General features: G+C 44.1%; 1 protein-coding gene across 1 annotated transcript; it reads left to right on the top strand.

The window, feature by feature from the left end:
• Positions 1–1,212: 1,212 nt before the first annotated feature.
• On the top strand, positions 1,213–5,101 carry LOC117322789. The gene is made up of 5 exons (XM_033877733.1): positions 1,213–1,278; positions 1,483–3,480; positions 3,525–4,019; positions 4,054–4,803; positions 4,838–5,101. Exons 1-5 carry the CDS (start codon positions 1,213–1,215, stop codon positions 5,099–5,101), a joined length of 3,573 nt encoding a protein of 1,190 aa, XP_033733624.1.
• Positions 5,102–21,035: the final 15,934 nt, after the last annotated feature.

Consider the following 21,035-nt stretch of genomic DNA (forward strand, 5'->3'; position numbering starts at 1 on the left):
AACATATCACAATCGGCTCTCACCATTCATATATTACTATTCTAATGGGAAATACCAGAAAAAGAAGTCACTAAAATATCACAAATTAATAAAATATTGGTTGTGATAAAAACAAAGGCTATGTCTGATGAAGGTGACAAGAATACAAAATGTCACGTATAAAGTTAAAATACTGGTTGTGATATACCAATGTCTATGTCAAATAGACGTATGTACTAATTAGTTGCAATTACCCAACAAGATCATTGAGAACTACACATTTTATGTATATTTATTGTTTCCCTGATTTATAAGTTACTTGCACTCATGCTGGTGGTGAATGCCTATCACAAATTAATTATATCGGTTTATTAGTAATGTGTGTGTGTGTGTGTGTGTGTGTTACCAATGAAATTATATCAAACAAAGGATCAGCTACACTCCAACGATCTTAAGTCTTTTAGTGATTAATTAAAATCCATTGATAGTGTTACATTTAAGTCAGATCGCCAAGCATTAGATTCACATTGATAACAGTCTGGTGCCAAGATCGAGCCACAACCTTGAAAAATCACAATAAAGTTTCAAGGTCTAAAATAAAGATATTTCACCTTCATTTGGCTAAGAGTAGCTCTAAAATCACATCTATAGTATAGGGTCACAGAGGTCAAGAATCACCTTGATCAGACCTTTTGGATTAAATATCACTAGGATCAAGTGAAATAGATGAACCATCACATTGAGTAAGACAAAGTAGCCTGCACAGTGAATTATATAGGGACCGTGATCTAACATGGTGATGTATGGTGAATACGAATCTTGTGAATTCCAATAAAATAGGGCAAGGGCACGGGTTAAATAGGATGGCAATCCTTACTACCACAACCATCCCTAGTGTCACATAGATTTAGGAGTCTGTCTTTGCTGTTTGTTGGTTAGGGTATATAGTTGGGTGAATCCTCTAATACACAAGGACTCTTTGAGAGATGCTTAACTTTCACATTGCTATACCATGATCAAATTATTGTCTTTAGATAGAATTTCTGAAAGTCTGCTGACTTCATTAAATTGATGAAGGGGCTATGATATCCTAGCATGAAATGCATGAAAGAGAGCCCGGAATATTTAGAAAACGTATTCAAAACACTCCAAACTACCTGTACATACACCAGATGTATTTTACTGGCTAATCACAGACATAGATAGTGCCACATCCAGGAGATATCAGTAATAATGGCCCACCGGATGGGGAAATATCCAGTACTAATATACAGACGTAATTTCCTGAAGGAAGACGCAGTAAGTAGACCACAGGAAGCAACAACGACAATAAGTACATGTGTACTTACCCCGTACATGACAGTTCTAACCAGACCCCGTACATCACAGTTCTAACCAGACCCCGTACATCACAGTTCTAACCAGACCCCGTACATCACAGTTCTAACCAGACCCCGTACATCACAGTTCTAACCAGACCCCGTACATAACAGTTCTAACCAGACCCCGTACATCACAGTTCTAACCAGAGAGATTGGAAGAAGATACCCTACAGATGTGACCAAGGACCTCGCCTTCTCTAACCCTACAGATGTGATCAAGGACATCTCCTTCTCTAACCCTACAGATGTGATCAAGGACCTCGCCTTCTCTAACCCTACAAGGGTGACCAAGGACCTCGCCTTCTCTAACCCTACAGATGTGATCAAGGACCTCGCCTTCTCTAACCCTACAAGGGTGACCAAGGACCTCGCCTTCTCTAACCCTACAGATGTGACTGAGGACCTCACCTTCTCTAACCCTACAGATGTGATCAAGGACCTCGCCTTCTCTAACCCTACAGATGTGACCAAGGACCTCGCCTTCTCTAACCCTACAGATGTGATCAAGGACCTCGCCTTCTCTAACCCTACAGATGTGATCAAGGACCTCGCCTTCTCTAACCCTACAGATGTGATCAAGGACCTCGCCTTCTCTAACCCTACAGATGTGACCAAGGATCTCGCCTTCTCTAACCCTACAGATGTGATCAAGGACATCGCCTTCTCTAACCCTACAGATGTGATCAGAGACCTCGCCTTCTCTAACCCTACAGATGTGAACAAGGACCTCGCCTTCTCTAACCCTACAGATGTGATCAAGGACCTCGCCTTCTCTAACCCTACAGATGTGATCAAGGATCTCGCCTTCTCTAACCCTACAGATGTGACCAAGGACCTCACCTTCTCTAACCCTACAGATGTGATCAAGGATCTCGCCTTCTCTAACCCTACAGATGTGACAAAGGACCTCGCCTTCTCTAACCCTACAGATGTGATCAAGGACCTCGCCTTCTCTAACCCTACAGATGTGATCAAGGACTTCGCCTTCTCTAACCCTACAGATGTGACCAAGGACCTCGCCTTCTCTAACCCTACAGATGTGAACAAGGACCTCGCCTTCTCTAACCCTACAGATGTGATCAAGGACCTCGCCTTCTCTAACCCTACAGATGTGACCAAGGACCTCGCCTTCTCTAACCCTACAGATGTGATCAAGGACCTCGCCTTCTCTAACCCTACAGATGTGATCAAGGACCTCGCCTTCTCTAACCCTACAGATGTGATCAAGGACCTCGCCTTCTCTAACCCTACAGATGTGAACAAGGACCTCGCCTTCTCTAACCCTACAGATGTGACCAAGGACCTCGCCTTCTCTAACCCTACAGATGTGAACAAGGACCTCGCCTTCTCTAACCCTACAGATGTGAACAAGGACCTCGCCTTCTCTAACCCAACAGATGTGACCAAGGACCTTGCCTTCTCTAACCCTACAGATGTGAACAAGGACCTCACCTTCTCTAACCCTACAGATGTGACCAAGGACCTCGCCTTCTCTAACCCTACAGATGTGATCAAGGACCTCGCCTTCTCTAACCCCACAGATGTGATCAAGGACCTCGCCTTCTCTAACCCTACAGATGTGATCAAGGACCTCGCCTTCTCTAACCCTACAGATGTGACCAAGGACCTCGCCTTCTCTAACCCCACAGATGTGACCAAGGACCTCGCCTTCTCTAACCCAACAGATGTGACCAAGGTCCTCGCCTTCTCTAACCCTACAGATGTGACCAAGGATCTCGCCTTCTCTAACCCCACAGATGTGACCAAGGACCTCGCCTTCTCTAACCCTACAGATGTGATCAAGGACCTCGCCTTCTCTAACCCTACAGATGTGATCAAGGACCTCGCCTTCTCTAACCCTACAGATGAGAACAAGGACCTCGCCTTCTCTAACCCTACAGATGTGATCAAGGACCTCGCCTTCTCTAACCCCACAGATGTGACCAAGGACCTCGCCTTCTCTAACCCTACAGATGTGATCAAGGACCTCGCCTTCTCTAACCCCACAGATGTGAACAAGGACCTCGCCTTCTCTAACCCCACAGATGTGATCAAGGACCTCGCCTTCTCTAACCCTACAGATGTGACCAAGGACCTCACCCTCTCTAACCCTACAGATGTGATCAAGACATCGCCTTCTCTAACCCTACAGATGTGATCAAGGACTTCGCCTTCTCTAACCCTACAAATGTGATCAAGGACCTCGCCTTCTCTAACCCTACAGATGTGATCAAGGACCTCGCCTTCTCTAACCCTACAGGTGTGATCAAGGACATCGCCTTCTCTAACCCTACAGATGTGATCAAGGACATCGCCTTCTCTAACCCTACAGGTGTGATCAAGGACATCGCCTTCTCTAACCCTACAGGTGTGATCAAGGACATCGCCTTCTCTAACCCTACAGATGTGATCAAGGACCTCACCTTCTCTAACCCTACAGGTGTGATCAAGGACATCGCCTTCTCTAACCCTACAGATGTGATCAAGGACCTCGCCTTCTCTAACCCTACAGATGTGATCAAGGACCTCGCCTTCTCTAACCCTACAGATGAGAACAAGGACCTCGCCTTCTCTAACCCTACAGATGTGACCAAGGACTTCGCCTTCTCTAACCCTACAGATGTGACCAAGGACCTCACCCTCTCTAACCCTACAGATGTGATCAAGGACCTCGCCTTCTCTAACCCTACAGATAGACCTCGCCTTCTCTAACCCTACAGATGTGATCAAGGACATCGCCTTCTCTAACCCTACAGATGTGATCAAGGACCTCGCCTTCTCTAACCCTACAGATGTGATCAAGGACCTCGCCTTCTCTAACCCTACAGATGTGAACAAGGACCCCGCCTTCTCTAACCCTACAGATGTGATCAAGGACCTCGCCTTCTCTAACCTTACAGATGTGACCAAGGACATCGCCTTCTCTAACCCTACAGATGTGACCAAGGACATCGCCTTCTCTAACCCTACAGATGTGAACAAGGACCTCGCCTTCTCTAACCCTACAGATGTGACCAAGGACCTCGCCTTCTCTAACCCTACAGATGTGATCAAGGACCTCGCCTTCTCTAACCCTACAGATGTGACCAAGGACCTCGCCTTCTCTAACCCTACAGATGTGAACAAGGTCATCGCCTTCTCTAACCCTACAGATGTGACTAAGGACCTCGCCTTCTCTAACCCTACAGGTGTGATCAAGGACCTCGCCTTCTCTAACCCTACAGATGTGATCAAGGACATCGCCTTCTCTAACCCTACAGGTGTGATCAAGGACATCGCCTTCTCTAACCCTACAGGTGTGATCAAGGACATCGCCTTCTCTAACCCTACAGATGTGATCAAGGACCTCGCCTTCTCTAACCCTACAAATGTGATCAAGGTCCTCGCCTTCTCTAACCCTACAGATGTGACCAAGGACATCGCCTTCTCTAACCCTACAGATGTGACCAAGGACCTCGCCTTCTCTAACCCTACAGATAGACCTCGCCTTCTCTAACCCTACAGATGTGAACAAGGACCTCACCTTCTCTAACCCTACAGATGTGATCAAGGACCTCGCCTTCTCTAACCTTACAGATGTGAACAAGGACCTCGCCTTCTCTAACCCTACAGATGTGAACAAGGATCTCGCCTTCTCTAACCCTACAGATGTGAACAAGGATCTCGCCTTCTCTAACCCTACAGATGTGATCAAGGACATCGCCTTCTCTAAGGATTGTACAAAAACGCTCAAAATCTGAGTACCTTGGATTAATCCCGGTCAAAAAGGTATCTACTGGATCGGCGTGAAACTAAAAGATCGTTAGGTCAGTCAGTCAAGAACGTTAATAAGAGATTAACCACCCTTAACTTCTAAAACGGTGTGTATCCATGGTGACCATGGATACCAATGGTCCCTAAGTGTTTTGAAACCGAGGTATGAACATCACTTCACGAATTTAATGAACATACGAGACTACATAGGATTTACAAGTTGTACGACTTGGAAGTTGTGGAGCCAACTGTCTTGACCTTGGCCCCTCGAGGCAAATCAAGGCAAGTTTTGACATACAGATTACAGATTGCATCATGACTGATAGATGGTAGACAAGGAAGACTGATTGTTTCAAGAAGACATGCCAGTTTGAGATGTGGAAGCCTCCATGCCCGAATATTTGGGCAAGTGGACATCGTTGTAGTGAGTGTTGGAGCGGGATGTTCCGAGAGTGTTGGTGGGGGTAGAGAAGGGATAACGCAATTAAGAATGGGATCTAAAGGGGAAAGATTGCCAAGTGCTTCAATGGAGGCATATACCAGATTAATTTGGTCTCTTCGATTTCTCCTAAAAAATCTCGATCCTTTAGTCTGCAAGGGCTTCATTTTAAGGCCTACGATTAACATGTAGCGGTGAGGTACTGTTGGTCTTGAGCTCCTCCGTGTCGACAAACCTGACGACATTGGCATCAATATCTCAACTCCCGCCGATTATACGACAGTATGTATCTCTGGATCTGTGCACTCTACGGGACGGGTTGTACCGTCCTAAACCGAGGCTTCCGGAGGGGATTCCCTTTTGATAGGCAAAGCATGATTAACTTAAAGAAACAACACTTCAAATTTATATTTACAACAACTGTTGACACAAATGTTCAAAAATATTATTCGACTTCGACAATACTCTTGTCAACCCGATACAAATCAATTGGGGACTGCATTCGTTTTGTGTCATAACGGAACTGCCCATGTATTCAGATCCAGGATGGGCGCGGCTAATATCCTACGTAGCAGTGCTGAACATCTCAAACACAACTGACAATACTAGAAAATCGATTAATTAAGCTGTCCTGTCAAAACCTGTTTGTTACGCTAAGAGTAGCATGTCCTGCATTCATTTCATTCAACTATCCTTGGTCCGAACTGTCACAGAGATGGCCCACAAAACATGAGACACTGGTATTGCCTCTGTCTTTTTTGTATCACAGCGGTATTCGTTTTCATCGTTGGTACTTGCTATTGTGAATATCACCTTGAAGCCTTCCTCACTGTAAACTAATCATGTACAACATTTCCCACAAACCAAACCACAAGCGTAAGATTGTTGTGATTGTCAATCAAAGTTCACTCACCATGCTTCTTCATCTCACGGACGACTTGTTAATTCCATACTCCCAGACAAATTCTGTTTTATATTTCACCCAGGCTAAATACCACTCTATCATTCCTTGTAGTTATCGCATCTTGAAGCAATATATGTTTAAAATGATCGGGGTTTTCCCCATCCATGGACCTTCCGAAATGGTTACCTTTGTCAGTGGCTGAACAGTCCTTCAGCACGACTTTCAATTTCTCAAAGCCCGGATGGTTATTATTGCCAGTGGTTAAACTTCCCGCCAGCACATCTCTTGCGTTCCGACCAAGTTATTATTGACCCTGGTTAAACTTCCCGCCAGCACATCTCTTGCGTTCCGACCAAGTTATTATTGCCCCTGGTTAAACTTCCCGCCAGCACATCTCTTGCGTTCCGACCAAGTTATTATTGCCCCTGGTTAAACTTCCCGCCAGCACATCTCTTGCGTTCCGACTAAGTTATTATTGCCCCTGGTTAAACTTCCCGCCAGCACATCTCTCGTGTTCCGACCAAGTTATCATTGCCAGTGGTTAAACTTCCCGCCAGCACATCTCTTGCGTTCCGACCAAGTTATTATTGCCCCTGGTTGATTCCTTATTCACTATGATACGGACCATAATAGCACCGGTTACTACGACTAATGGTAAAATAATGGGACCTCATGACTCTATCAGTTTTCTATCAATTTGAAATCCCAAAACAATGGAATAGATACATTGACAGATATGATTGGGAAATGTTATCTACATGTTTATTGTCTCACCTGCACGAATTTCCGGCGGTGACGACGTCGTCGGAAACATCACTTTAAAATTTTGCGTTTAGATCCGTTTCTGAAAAAGTCCAACTTTAACCAAAACACAGCCTTTGTCTACGGATTATCATCTAGAGTGTATGGTCCAGTGATTAGGGATGTAGGGAAACCTTGACTTTGAAGATTTGTGTTTAGTTCTGTTTCTCAAAAAGTCGTTTCAACCAAACCTGGACATTTCAACACACAATATAGATTACACGATTATTATTTTTGGGTTAAAATCATTTTGATATCAAATCTTTATTGCTTCTTAATTGATTTACAAATTAGTTTATAGCCAAATTGGAATTGATTCTAAATTGATTTTGGGAGTAAAACTGACATATTTAGATGGATTTTGATAATTAGTGATTTTACTATTTTAGTTGTCACCATAATGACAGGTGTGACCGAGATGTCGTTACCCGAACGACAGGTGTAGCCGAGGTATACGCTACCATAATGACAGGTGTGACCGAGGTGTACACTACCCTAACGGCAGTTGTAGCTGAGATGTAGCTACCCTAACGGCAGTTGTAGCCGAGATGTACGCTACACTAACGACAGGTGTAGCCGAGATGTACGCTACACTAACGACAGTTGTAGCCGAGGTGTACGTTACACTAACGACAGGTGTAACCGAGGTGTACGTTATACTAACGACAGGTGTAACCGAGGTGTACGTTACATTAACGACAGTTGTAGCTGAGATGTACGCCACACTAACGACACGTGTAGCCGAGGTGTACGCTACACTAACGACAGATGTAACCGAGATGTACGCTACACTAACGACAGTTGTAGCCGAGGTGTAGCTACACTAACGACAGATGTAGCCGAGTTGTATGCTACACTAACGACAGGTGTAGCCGAGATGTACGCTACACTAACGACAGTTGTAGCCGAGGTGTACGTTACACTAACGACAGGTGTAGCCGAGGTGTACGTTACACTAACGACAGGTGTACGTTACCCTAACGACAGTTGTAGCTGAGATGTACGCTACACTAACGACACGTGTAGCCGAGGTGTACGCTACACTAACGACAGTTGTAGCCGAGATGTACGCTACACTAACGACAGTTGTAGCCGAGGTGTAGCTACACTAACGACAGGTGTAGCCGAGGTGTACGCTACACTAACGACAGGTGTAGCTGAGGTGTACGCTACCATAACGACAGGTGTAGCCGAGGTGTACGCTACACTAACGACAGGTGTAGCCGAGGTGTACGCTACAATAACGACAGTTGTAGCCGAGATGTACGCTACACTAACGACAGTTGTAGCCGAGGTGTAGCTACCGTAATGACATATGTAGCCGAGGTGTACGCTACACTAACGACAGGTGTAGCCGAGATGTACGCTACACTAACGACAGATGTAGCCGAGGTGTACGCTACACTAACGACAGGTGTAGCTGAGGTGTACGCTACGCTAGCGACAGATGTAGCCGAGGTGTACGCTACACTAGCGACAGATGTAGCCGAGGTGTACGCTACACTAACGACAGGTGTAGCCGAGGTGTACGCTACACTAACGACAGTTGTAGCCGAGGTGTAGCTACCGTAATGACATATGTAGCCGAGGTGTACGCTACACTAACGACAGGTGTAGCCGAGATGTACGCTACACTAACGACAGATGTAGCCGAGGTGTACGCTACACTAACGACAGGTGTAGCTGAGGTGTACGCTACGCTAGCGACAGATGTAGCCGAGGTGTACGCTACACTAGCGACAGATGTAGCCGAGGTGTACGCTACACTAACGACAGGTGTAGCCGAGGTGTACGCTACACTAACGACAGTTGTAGCCGAGGTGTACGCTACACTAACGACAGATGTAGCCGAGGTGTACGCTACACTAACGACAGGTGTAGCCAAGGTGTACTCTACACTAACGACAGGTGTAGCCGAGATGTACGCTACACTAACGACAGATATAGCCGAGGTGTACGCTACACTAACGACAGTTGTAGCCGAGGTGTACGCTACACTAACGACAAGTGTAGCTGAGATGTACGCTACATTAACGACAGTTGTAGCCGAGATGTACGCTACACTAACGACAGTTGTAGCCGAGGTGTACGCTACACTAACGACAGGTGTACGCCTACACTAACGACAGGTGTAGCCGAGGTGTACGTTACACTAACGACAGTTGTAGCCGAGGTGTAGCTACACTAACGACAGGTGTAACTGAGATGTACGCTACACTAACGACAGGTGTAGCTGAGGTGTACGCTACCATAACGACAGGTGTAGCCGAGGTGTACGCTACACTAACGACAGGTGTAGCCGAGGTGTACGCTACAATAACGACAGTTGTAGCCGAGATGAACGCTACATTAACGACAGTTGTAGCCGAGATGTACGCTACACTAACGACAGTTGTAGCCGAGATGTACGCTACACTAACGACAGGTGTAGCCGAGGTGTACGCTACACTAACGACAGATGTAGCCGAGGTGTACGCTACACTAACGACAGTTGTAGCCGAGGTGTAAGTTACACTAACGACAGTTGTAGCCGAGGTGTAGCTACACTAACGACAGGTGTAGCCGAGGTGTACGCTACACTAACGACAGGTGTAGCCGAGGTGTACGCTACACTAACGACAGATGTAGCCGAGGTGTACGCTACACTAACGACAGGTGTAGCCGAGGTGTACGCTACACTAACGACAGGTGTAGCCGAGGTGTACGTTACACTAACGACAGGTGTAGCCGAGGTGTACGCTACACTAACGACAGGTGTAGCCGAGGTGTACGTTACACTAACGACAGATGTAGCCGAGGTGTACGCTACACTAACGACAGCTGTAGCTGAGGTGTACGCTACACTAACGACAGTTGAAACTGGGATGTACGCTTCACTAACGACAGATGTAGCCGAGGTGTACGCTACACTAACGACAGGTGTAGCCGAGGTGTACGCTACACTAACGACAGGTGTAGCCGAGGTGTACGTTACACTAACGACAGGTGTAGCCGAGGTGTACGCTACACTAACGACAGGTGTAGCCGAGGTGTACGCTACACTAACGACAGGTGTAGCCGAGGTGTACGCTACACTAACGACAGATGTAGCCGAGTTGTACGTTACACTAACGACAGTTGAAACTAGGATGTACGCTACACTAACCACAGCTGTAGCAGAGTTGTACCTCTAACTTACTCATATATATATATATATATATTGTATGAGCTGTGTTTGCGGTATACCGCGTCCTTGGTGATCGTTATCGGGTGTAGACTACGGCGGGAGGCTGCTCTGCTGCCGTTCTAGTGCACACCGCACCCTGCGGCACTAGGTCGAGGTCAGATGCCCGCGTACTCGCCCCGGGAATACATGATGGATTCCCCTGACCTTGAAGCTAATAACGATCACTACTCGTGTCCCAGAAAAAAACTCATTTGTCTTAATAGAGATGGTTTTCTGTTGCTGTTGATTAGCCTGGCCTTGTGTATAGAATGATTAAAACATGCGGCCCTCTCCTATCTATAAAGTATCAACTGAAGCTAGAAATGTGTCGGAGATATTCCAGTTATTATAGCGCTTAAATTACTGCAAACTGTTTCTACCAGAATTAATGATTGGGAAAAGTTATTTGCGATTTTGTGATAAAGAACCGTGAAGTATTTATCTTAAGTGGAATATCCGTCCAGTGTGAAAAAAGATCATTTATATAGAAATTCAATCCTATACTTAATTCCTTCTAAATATTGCATAGGGTTTATAGAATGAATCGATCACTTGAGAATGAGAGACATTGGAGATCGTAGAATATATCGATTACTTCAGAATGAGAGACATTGGAGATCGTAGAATATATCGATTACTTCAGAATGAGAGACATTGGAGATCGTAGAATATATCGATTACGTCAGAATGGGAGACTTCAAGGATATCCGCGAACAAATAAAATTCATATATGTAGGACCTACACACACTTTCCAGGACCTGACACGAGAGTGAGAAGTCTTACGGAGTCGACCTTGTTTGGGTTAAACACTGTCCTGTCGAACTGCAGTTGGTAACATGTCTTCATTTGCTAGATGTTCTTCCAACGTGTCTGGCATCAGAAGCGACAATGTCCAGAACTGAATGAACTCTTCCGATTTCGAAGTTGGAAGAGCTGACGTGTTGCAGACTACCAAAAAGCTTGTGTCTGAACGCTTAACTCCCAGTTCTGGTCAACTGTACGACTGGTAGTGACATCAGCTGTACAGTCTGGTAGTGACATCATCAGTACAGTCTGGTAGTGACATCAGCAGTACAGTCTGGTAGTGACATCAGCTGTACAGTCTGGTAGTGACATCAGCTATACAGTCTGGTAGTGACATCAGCTGTTCTGGTTGTGACATCAGCTGTACAGTCTGGTAGTGACATCATCAGTACAGTCTGGTATTGACATCAGCTGTACAGTCTGGTAGTGACATCAGCTGTACAGTCTGGTAGTGACATCATCAGTACAGTCTGGAAGTGAAATCATCTGTACAGTCTGGTATTGACATCAGCTGTACAGTCTGGTAGTGACATCATCAGTACAGTCTGGTAGTGACATCAGCAGTACAGTCTGGTAGTGACATCAGCTGTACAGTCTGGTAGTGACATCAGCTATACAGTCTGGTAGTGACATCAGCTGTTCTGGTTGTGACATCAGCTGTACAGTCTGGTAGTGACATCATCAGTACAGTCTGGTATTGACATCAGCTGTACAGTCTGGTAGTGACATCAGCTGTACAGTCTGGTAGTGACATCAGCTGTACAGTCTGGTAGTGACATCATCAGTACAGTCTGGAAGTGAAATCATCTGTACAGTCTGGTATTGACATCAGCTGTACAGTCTGGTAGTGACATCAGCTGTACAGTCTGGTAGTGACATCAGCTGTACAGTCTTGTAGTGACATCAGCTGTACAGTCTGGTAGTGACATCAGCTGTACAGTCTTGTAGTGACATCAGCTGTACAGTCTGGTAGTGACATCAGCTGTACAGTCTGGTAGTGACATCAGCAGTACAGTCTGGTAGTGACATCAGCTGTACAGTCTGGTATTGACATCAGCTGTACAGACTGGTAGTGACATCAGCTGTACAGTCCGGTAGTGACATCATCAGTACAGTCCGGTAGTGACATCAGCTGTACAGTCTGGTAGTGACATCAACTGTACAGTCTGGTAGTGACATCAGCTGTACAGTCTGGTAGTGACATCAGCTGTACAGTCTGGTAGTGACATCAGCTATGAAGTCTGGTAGTGACATCAGCTGTACAGTCTGGTAGTGACATCAGCTGTACAGTCTGGTAGTGACATCAGCTATGAAGTCTGGTATTGACATCAGCAGTACAGTCTGGTATTGACATCAGCTGTACAGTCTGGTAGTGACATCAGCAGTACAGTCTGTTAATGACATCAGCTGTACAGTCTGTTAGTGACATCAGCTGTACAGTCTGGTAGTGACATCACCAGTACAGTCTGTTAGTGACATCAGCTGTAAAATCTGGTGGTGACATCAGCTATGAAGTCTGGTATTGACATCAGTAGTACAGTCTGGTATTGACATCAACTACAGTCTGGTAGTGACATCATCAGTACACTCTGGTATTGACATCAGCTGTACAGTCTGGTATTGACATCAGTTGTACATTCTGGTAGTGACATCAGCTGTACAGTCTGGTAGTGACATCAGCTGTACAGTCTGGTAGTGACATCAGCTGTACAGTCTGGTAGTGACATCAGCTGTACAGTCTGGTAGTGACATCAACTGTACAGTCTGGTAGTGACATCAGCTGTACAGTCTGGTAGTGACATCAGTTGTACAGTCTGGTAGTGACATCAGCTGTACAGTCTGGTAGTGACATCAGCAGTACAGTCTGGTAGTGACATCAGCTGTACAGTCTGGTAGTGACATCAGCAGTACAGTCTGGTAGTGACATCAACTGTACAGTCTGGTAGTGACATCAGCAGTACAGTCTGGTAGTGACATCAGCAGTACAGTCTGGTAGTGACATCAGTTGTACAGTCTGGTAGTGAAATCAGTTGTACAGTCTGGTAGTGACATCAGCTATACAGTCTGGTAGTGACATCAGCTATACAGTCTGGTAGTGACATCAGCTGTTCTGGTAGTGACATCAGCTGTACAGTCTGGTAGTGACATCAGCTGTACAGTCTGGTAGTGACATCAGCTGTACAGTCTGGTATTGACATCAGCTGTACAGTCTGGTAGTGACATCAGCTGTACAGTCTGGTAGTGACATCATCAGTACAGTCTGGTAGTGACATCAGCTGTTCTGGTAGTGACATCAGCTGTACAGTCTGGTAGTGACATCATCAGTACAGTCTGGTAGTGACATCATCAGTACAGTCTGGTAGTGACATCAGCTGTACAGTCTGGTAGTGACATCAGCTGTACAGTCTGGTAGTGACATCAGCTGTACAGTCTGGTAGTGACATCAGATGTATAGTCCGGTAGTGACATCAGATGTACAGTCTGGTAGTGACATCAGCTAGTACAGTCTGGTAGTGACATCAGCTGTACAGTCTGGTAGTGACATCAGATGTAGTCTGGTAGTGACATCAGCTGTACAGTCTGGTAGTGACATCAGCTGTACAGTCTGGTATTGACATCAGCTGTACAGTCTTGTATTGACATCAGCTGTACAGTCTGGTAGTGACATCAACTGTACGACTGGTAGTGACATCACCAGTACAGTCTGGTAGTGACATCAGCTGTACAGTCTGGTATTGACATCAGCTGTACAGTCTGGTAGTGACATCAGCTGTACAGTCTGGTAGTGACATCAGCTGTACAGTCTGGTAGTGACATCATCAGTACAGTCTGGTAGTGACATCAGCTGTACAGTCTGGTAGTGACATCAGCTGTACAGTCTGGTAGTGACATCAGCTGTACAGTCCGGTAGTGACATCAGCTGTACAGTCCGGTAGTGACATCAGCTGTACAGTCCGGTAGTGACATCAGCTGTACAGTCTGGTAGTGACATCAGCTGTACAGTCTGGTAGTGACATCAGCTGTACAGTCTGGTAGTGGCATCAGCTGTTCTGGTAGTGACATCATCTGTTCTGGTAGTGACATCACCAGTACAGTCCGGTGTTGACATCAGCTGTACAGTCTGGTAGTGACATCAGCTGTACAGTCTTGTAGTGACATCAGCTGTACAGTCTGGTAGTGACATCACCAGTACAGTGTGGTAGTGACATCAGCTGTTCTGGTAGTGACATCAGCTGTTCTGGTAGTGACATCAGTTGTACAGTCTGGAAGTGACATCAGTTGTACAGTCTTGTAGTGACATCAGCTGTTCTGGTAGTGACATCAGCTGTTCTGGTAGTGACATCAGCTGTACAGTCTGGTATTGACATCAGCTGTACAGTCTGGTATTGACATCAGCTGTACAGTCTGGTAGTGACATCAGCTGTACAGTCTTGTAGTGACATCAGCTGTACAGTCTGGTAGTGGCATCAGTTGTACAGTCTGGTAGTGACATCAGCTATACAGTCTGGTAGTGACATCAGCTGTACAGTCTTGTAGTGACATCAGCTGTACAGTCTGGTAGTGACATCAGCTGTACAGTCTGGTAGTGACATCAGCTGTACAGTCTGGTAGTGACATCAGCTGTACAGTCTGGTAGTGACATCAGCTGTTCTGGTAGTGACATCAGCTGTACAGTCTGGTAGTGACATCAGCTGTACAGTCTGGTAGTGACATCAGCTGTTCTGGTAGTGACATCAGCTGTCGTAAAATCTTCATGAATTCCCATCTTCAGCGGATCGATGTTCTTCCCCGAAGGATTCAGTATCTGGATCCCGTATGTTACGAATAGTGATGCGTATAATAAGGTAAATATTGGTTGTCGGATTTTGGCCATTTTTTCAAACATTTTTGGGACAGTGTTCTGTATGGTGTATACCAATGTCAGATTTGGTTTTGTATGGTGTAGAATTCCAAGATGAACTGTCGTATTTTACACCTGAACATCCGCTATAGTGTATTGAAAATGCACTTCCGAGACTAACGGATGATCGTCTGAAATTCATATCCATGGTCTCTTGACTATTGCCCATTACAATGTCCTGTAGTGTCCGAAGATCGCCCGATGAGATAGGCGTAACATCATCAGGACATGGTGGTGCAGCGCAGGAGATTTTCGCGATGTGTACAAGATTCAACATTTCAATTCTATCTATTAGGTATAAAGTTATCCGTGCTTGTTTGAATCGTGGATTACAGACCAGGGTTGCCCCTGCATACCTGCTAGGAATAAATTCTAGTTTAGCAGATAATGGTCAACTGCATCATCGAAGGCTGTTTTTGCGTTCAAGAGCACGATGGCAATGTCAGCCATACTAATATTTTCTATGGTTGCATTACGGAGTAAGGGTCGTATTCTTGGCAGAATTCTCCAGTGACATGGCACGATAAAGTCAGCTATCACAAGAAGACACAACACGAACACAACGCGGTCTCCCAAAACACACATGCATCCACTACATGCATGCATCTCAGGGGAGGCCATCCTTGAATGACCAAACTTTCCCGTGTGGAATCGGTTATTTGTGACAACACCCTTTCTTGTCCAGCAGATGTTGTCTTCCCTAGACAAATGATAACTGCTCCCTGTGCGCTTTGCTGAACAATTTCTTTGTTGTTTTTCATGCAGTTATAATCAAGAGTCAACTCTAAGGATATCACCATCCTCAAGAGAGGCGAAGCAGCTCTACTATCGCTCGATCTTAATGTGCGTCCTTGTCCATTATTGTAGGCCCCGACGCCGGAGTTCGAGGTGAAGAGTTGAGGTCATCTTTTTCAATCCACAAGGAAATGTCTGGATGGTAGTACTCCTTTTTGGCAATATTTTGGTGGATGTCGGACTGACTTTGGGAGCCATTTTATTTGCAATTGGCGCTTTATGGTACACGGCAGGATAGTGCATGTTCTCCCCTAATAGACGGGCTCCTTTAACGAAATGCCGAGTTGATGACGATGAATTGTTCACAGATCCCGGATCTTAATAACGAGTTGTTTAGATATGGGTATGATTTACTGCTGTTGAACCGTATGGATGTTCATGACTTTTCGGTCGGTTTCAAGGGACTGCAGTTGTTGAGATACAATCTGGTTCTGTTCAATGGTGTCGATTCTTGTTTTTCTTTAAGTTCGAGTGCTGATCACGTGACAGATGTACCTACAGTTGTCAACTCCTTTGGGAGGAGAGGAACCAGGAGACCCGTAGCGTTGGTGGTCACGTGGCCTACTAGGTTACTGTTTATGAGTACTCTCAGGGGATTTCTCGGTGTCAGGTGGCCTCTCCTGTAGAGATATTTTTCCATTCTCAGGATTCCAAAAAATCCTAAAAAAAAAGTTTTTGAAATAATTGATTTTACGTTCTACGATAGTGATGTAGCTACGGATTCTGGCTTCGTTTTAATGACTATTCCAGGTTTATCCTTTCTGATATCAATTCATCCTCAGTTACTTCTCACGACTAAGCAGCTTACGTGACTCATTCTTGTTTGCTTGATAACCCTTATTATCGGTAAGCACTGAGGGATCGGTATTGTTTCGTTAGCGATATTCGCGATGAAAGCTGGCGCAGATGCAATACGGTTCCTCGTACAGATGATGTAACACCGATCCATTCAATGCACGTATGCACACAGAGTTGTTTAGGGTGCATCCGTCCAGGACCGGGTCGTTACTTCCACAGTGTATTTGTGCGAGTCCACTGATTGACTAAGATTGACTTTATAGCGGAGTTGTTAACTCGAGTTGGAGGCTAAGTGTGGTCGTGATTCGGTAGCGCATATTATTGCTCTCGCGTGTCACCGCGGGCGCAGTAACACTGATTTGGCCTTCATCGCTTACAAGTCTTTTTAGGGTCTTGCTTGTTTTCAAAAGTTCATACTCCGAATAAATCTCGTTAATTTCCTTGCGAGCTGTCTTCATTTACTGGCATCTTTACTCTGCATGAGGTCTGTATCTGCTTGGCCATTGACATTGAGGTAGTGAGCTCGATAAAGCTTCTTGTCGGATGGTCTGCCGTTTATTTTCTTCATGATCGACAATGTAGTTTGAACAACTAGGCGGCCATCATCGCTCCCATCAACTACACTCCTTTTCTCCTACTCATAATCGTCTGGGGAGTTTTTTTTTCGGGGTCGACGGTACCTTGAAGGATCCCTAAAGGATAATGGCCGTCATCTTTGAAAAATGGCCGAAAGATTTAAAGTACTTCCGGTTGATTATTAACAGCAGAAACGCCGAAAAGTTGGGATTTATAGTTAAAAAACAACACTACATACAACTAAAAGTTAATAGTTTTAAAATTAATAAAAACTAGAGAAACACAGGTAAATTAACTAAAAGTGACTGACAAGAACCCTAGAGAAGGAAATTAAAAAGCTATCCACAGGCTGGGGGGGGGGGATCAACCCCACTACCTCACAGCTCGGCTATCATCTTCAACAAATCATTCTTATGGTCAGCCCAAAAATTAGATATTCACAATTAAACGGGAACCTTCACATAAAACTTTAGAAAGATCAATCCAGTGATTTCTGAGCAACAACAAAATTAAATCGGGAATGACCGCCAGTGTTTGTTTTTTTAATTGTACTCAAAATTGTACATCCTACAACAAGGCACCAAAGGGAAACGAGAAGGGAAATGTCAAAATCCAGATGTTTGTCAATCATATTGTTTTTCTAGTGAATCTCAAAATTGTACGATCACAACTATGGACCAAGGATGTAAATTCGGTATACTCATAGACTCGATCTGTAAGTATATGTCAGAGAATGGGTAAAACGGGAACATACTGTACTGGATTCGCTGTCGGAGTGGATTTAATCCATTTGGTCCATAATCTCTGAACGATTGGAGTTTATGATAAAAATTATTACAAAACGTGTGTCTGCATTCCTTGGTCCCGATCTCAAACTAAACGTCACGATCCAGATGACAGGTTGTAATTTTGCCTGCAGAGATATGGTATTTTCGTCTGCAAATACGATTACGTCCTGTTTTCAAAATAAACCAGACTTGCTTGGTAATCAAAGACACCCTACCAACACATAAAATATTCAAAATGCGAAACACTGGCTAATTATACTATAGTTTTTTTCAATCTTTAAAAATACAGGATAACTATACAGACGAGTACCTCGTTTTTATTGAGTTAGACATCTCTATATGGTTCAGAAGTGTAATTAATGGGATATGAATTCTGAAGAAATCCGAGGCGATCCTGTCAATCTTTAATATAGATATTTGATGTTTTTACTACATGTACATATTTACCATTCCCTATTACAAACTGAAGTAACGCCTTCGTTTTCTTGTTATGAGAACCATCTTTTTCGTTAGACTAGGTACAGCGATACCAGTACATGATTGTGACGTCATACAAGGTACAGCGATACCAGTACATTGTGACGTCATACCAGGTACAGCGATACAAGTACAGGATTGCGACGTCATACAAGGTACAGAGATACAAGTATATGACTGACGTCATACAAGGTACAGCGATACAAGTACAGGATTGCGACGTCATACCAGGTACAGCGATACAAGTATATGATTGTGACGTCATACTAGGTACAGCGATACCAGTACATTGTGACGCCATACTAGGTACAGCGATACCAGTACAGGATTGTGACCTCATACCAGGTACAGCGATACCAGTACAGGATTGTGACGTCATACCAGGTACAGAGATACAAGTATATGATTGTGACGTCATACTAGGTACAGCGATACCAGTACATGATTGTGACGTCATACAAGGTACAGAGATACCAATACAGGATTGTGACGTCATACCAGGTACAGCGATACCAGTACAGGATTGTGACGTCATACAAGGTACAGCGATTCAAGTACAGGATTGTGACGTTATACGACTTACGCCAAGAGGAAATACGCCGAAGGTGAAATCATGAGAATGCGGCCGGCAACAACATATTTTAACTTAATTGAAAAACTTATTGAAGAATTTACAAGAAGAGCGACCTTGCAAAGTCCTTCTAACTGTCAGATATACTCAAAAGTTCTTCAAATCAATGACACAACATTTCAACTTCGGTCGTTTAGCTTGACTTCTACTTATACTATGATAAGTAAAATCATTGTAATTATCCTATTTTTAGTTTAACATTTATGGATAGCAACATACCTGCTTCCCCTACCTACGGTGTTTATATTTCAGTTGAGTCGATATTCAAGGACATATTCCCAATATCATGACATCCTTGATCGATTGCTGATGGTGGAGTATAATGGTGTTAATGTTAAATCGGGGATAGCGATATCAACCGTTTGGTAACCTTTCACACTACACGACAGATCACTCTATTGAACTACACATACAACAAGTATAACAGTTACTAAGTACATGTAGGAACAAGGAAGTTACGACAGGGAACTCAAGATCTTGACCTTTGACACTTTTCTTTATCTTTAATTATGGAAGAAATGAAATAGACCTTAGCGTGCGCTATTTTCTATGTGGCGTTTATATTGTGATGAGGAAAAACATTTGACACTAAGAGAGATAACTCTCAGAGGAAAAAAAAACAATATTGTCTTAATAGAATCACTGCGATACGGTATTTTCCCATCACGAGCCCCTAGGGAAGGGCGTAAACCCAAGAAACCAGGAAGATAAATACAACATGTACAAACCACTGGTACATATTAGTCTTACATGATAAAATTACCAAATATCTATAATATTAGTCTAGAAATGAACTCCGAAAGTGAGTTATTAACCAGCAGTGTTTTACCGACAGATTCCTGAGCTAACAAGTCAGAGTTCGTTCTCAGTATCTTAAGTTATGTTTTAGGTAGCATTCACACTTTCATTGGAAGGTGTCATACGCGGCACAACAAAGACTTCTAATCTTTCTGTGAGCTGCTGATTTTGAATTCTCTAGAACTCGTTTTTGTCCTATAAGGGTTAAAGGGAAATAACTCCTGTATATAAAAAGGAGGAGTGTAATACAATTAAAATGTCCCTGTAAAAAGAAGGGTATCTGTTGCAATGATTTAAAGCAGCACAGGTTTGGGGTAGGATGCCAAGGCAGCCATGTAATTCCGAGGACAAAGGGGTTTGTATGGTATCTCCAGCATGGCCTTGTGGCAATGTTGCCTCGTTTTTTTTTTTAACAAACATAACTAGAGACAACCCTAGTTCCATCTTGTTCTATCACCAGACATTTTGATTATGTCTGGTGTAATCTGTCGACGGGGCCTGGTAGCAGAGTGGTTAAAGTGTCCCAAAACTTTATCACTATCACTTTATACCAGCTATCCACCTCTGGGTTTCAGTTCGAAACCTACGTGGGGCAGTTTCCAGGTTCTGACCGTAGGCCAGTGGTTCTTCTCCAGGTAGATGGCTTTCCTCCACCTCCAAAATTTGTTACATGACCCTGGCTGTTAATGGGACGTTAAACAAAATAAAAAAATAAACGAAAGTAGTCTGTTGTACTATATAGAATAAGATCTAACTAAGATCCAATTTTGTGATTTGATTTAAAGAAAGTTCATTTAATTTAACCAATATTTTTCTTTGTCAAATAATGCTTTCTCATGGAAAATCTGATTTTTTAGTTAGGGGATTTCTCTTAAGTTTAGGTATGAAGAGGAACCTGGGGCCAGGATTATTCTTTTCAGACTGTAGGTCACCATCTGATTTTTTTCCAATGCATCAGTAGCAGTCATTGTTTAATGATATGGGCATTTAGACAACAAAATAA

Source organism: Pecten maximus, chromosome 3, assembly GCF_902652985.1.
Source record: "Pecten maximus chromosome 3, xPecMax1.1, whole genome shotgun sequence".
In the NCBI taxonomy this organism is placed as follows: domain Eukaryota; kingdom Metazoa; phylum Mollusca; class Bivalvia; order Pectinida; family Pectinidae; genus Pecten; species Pecten maximus.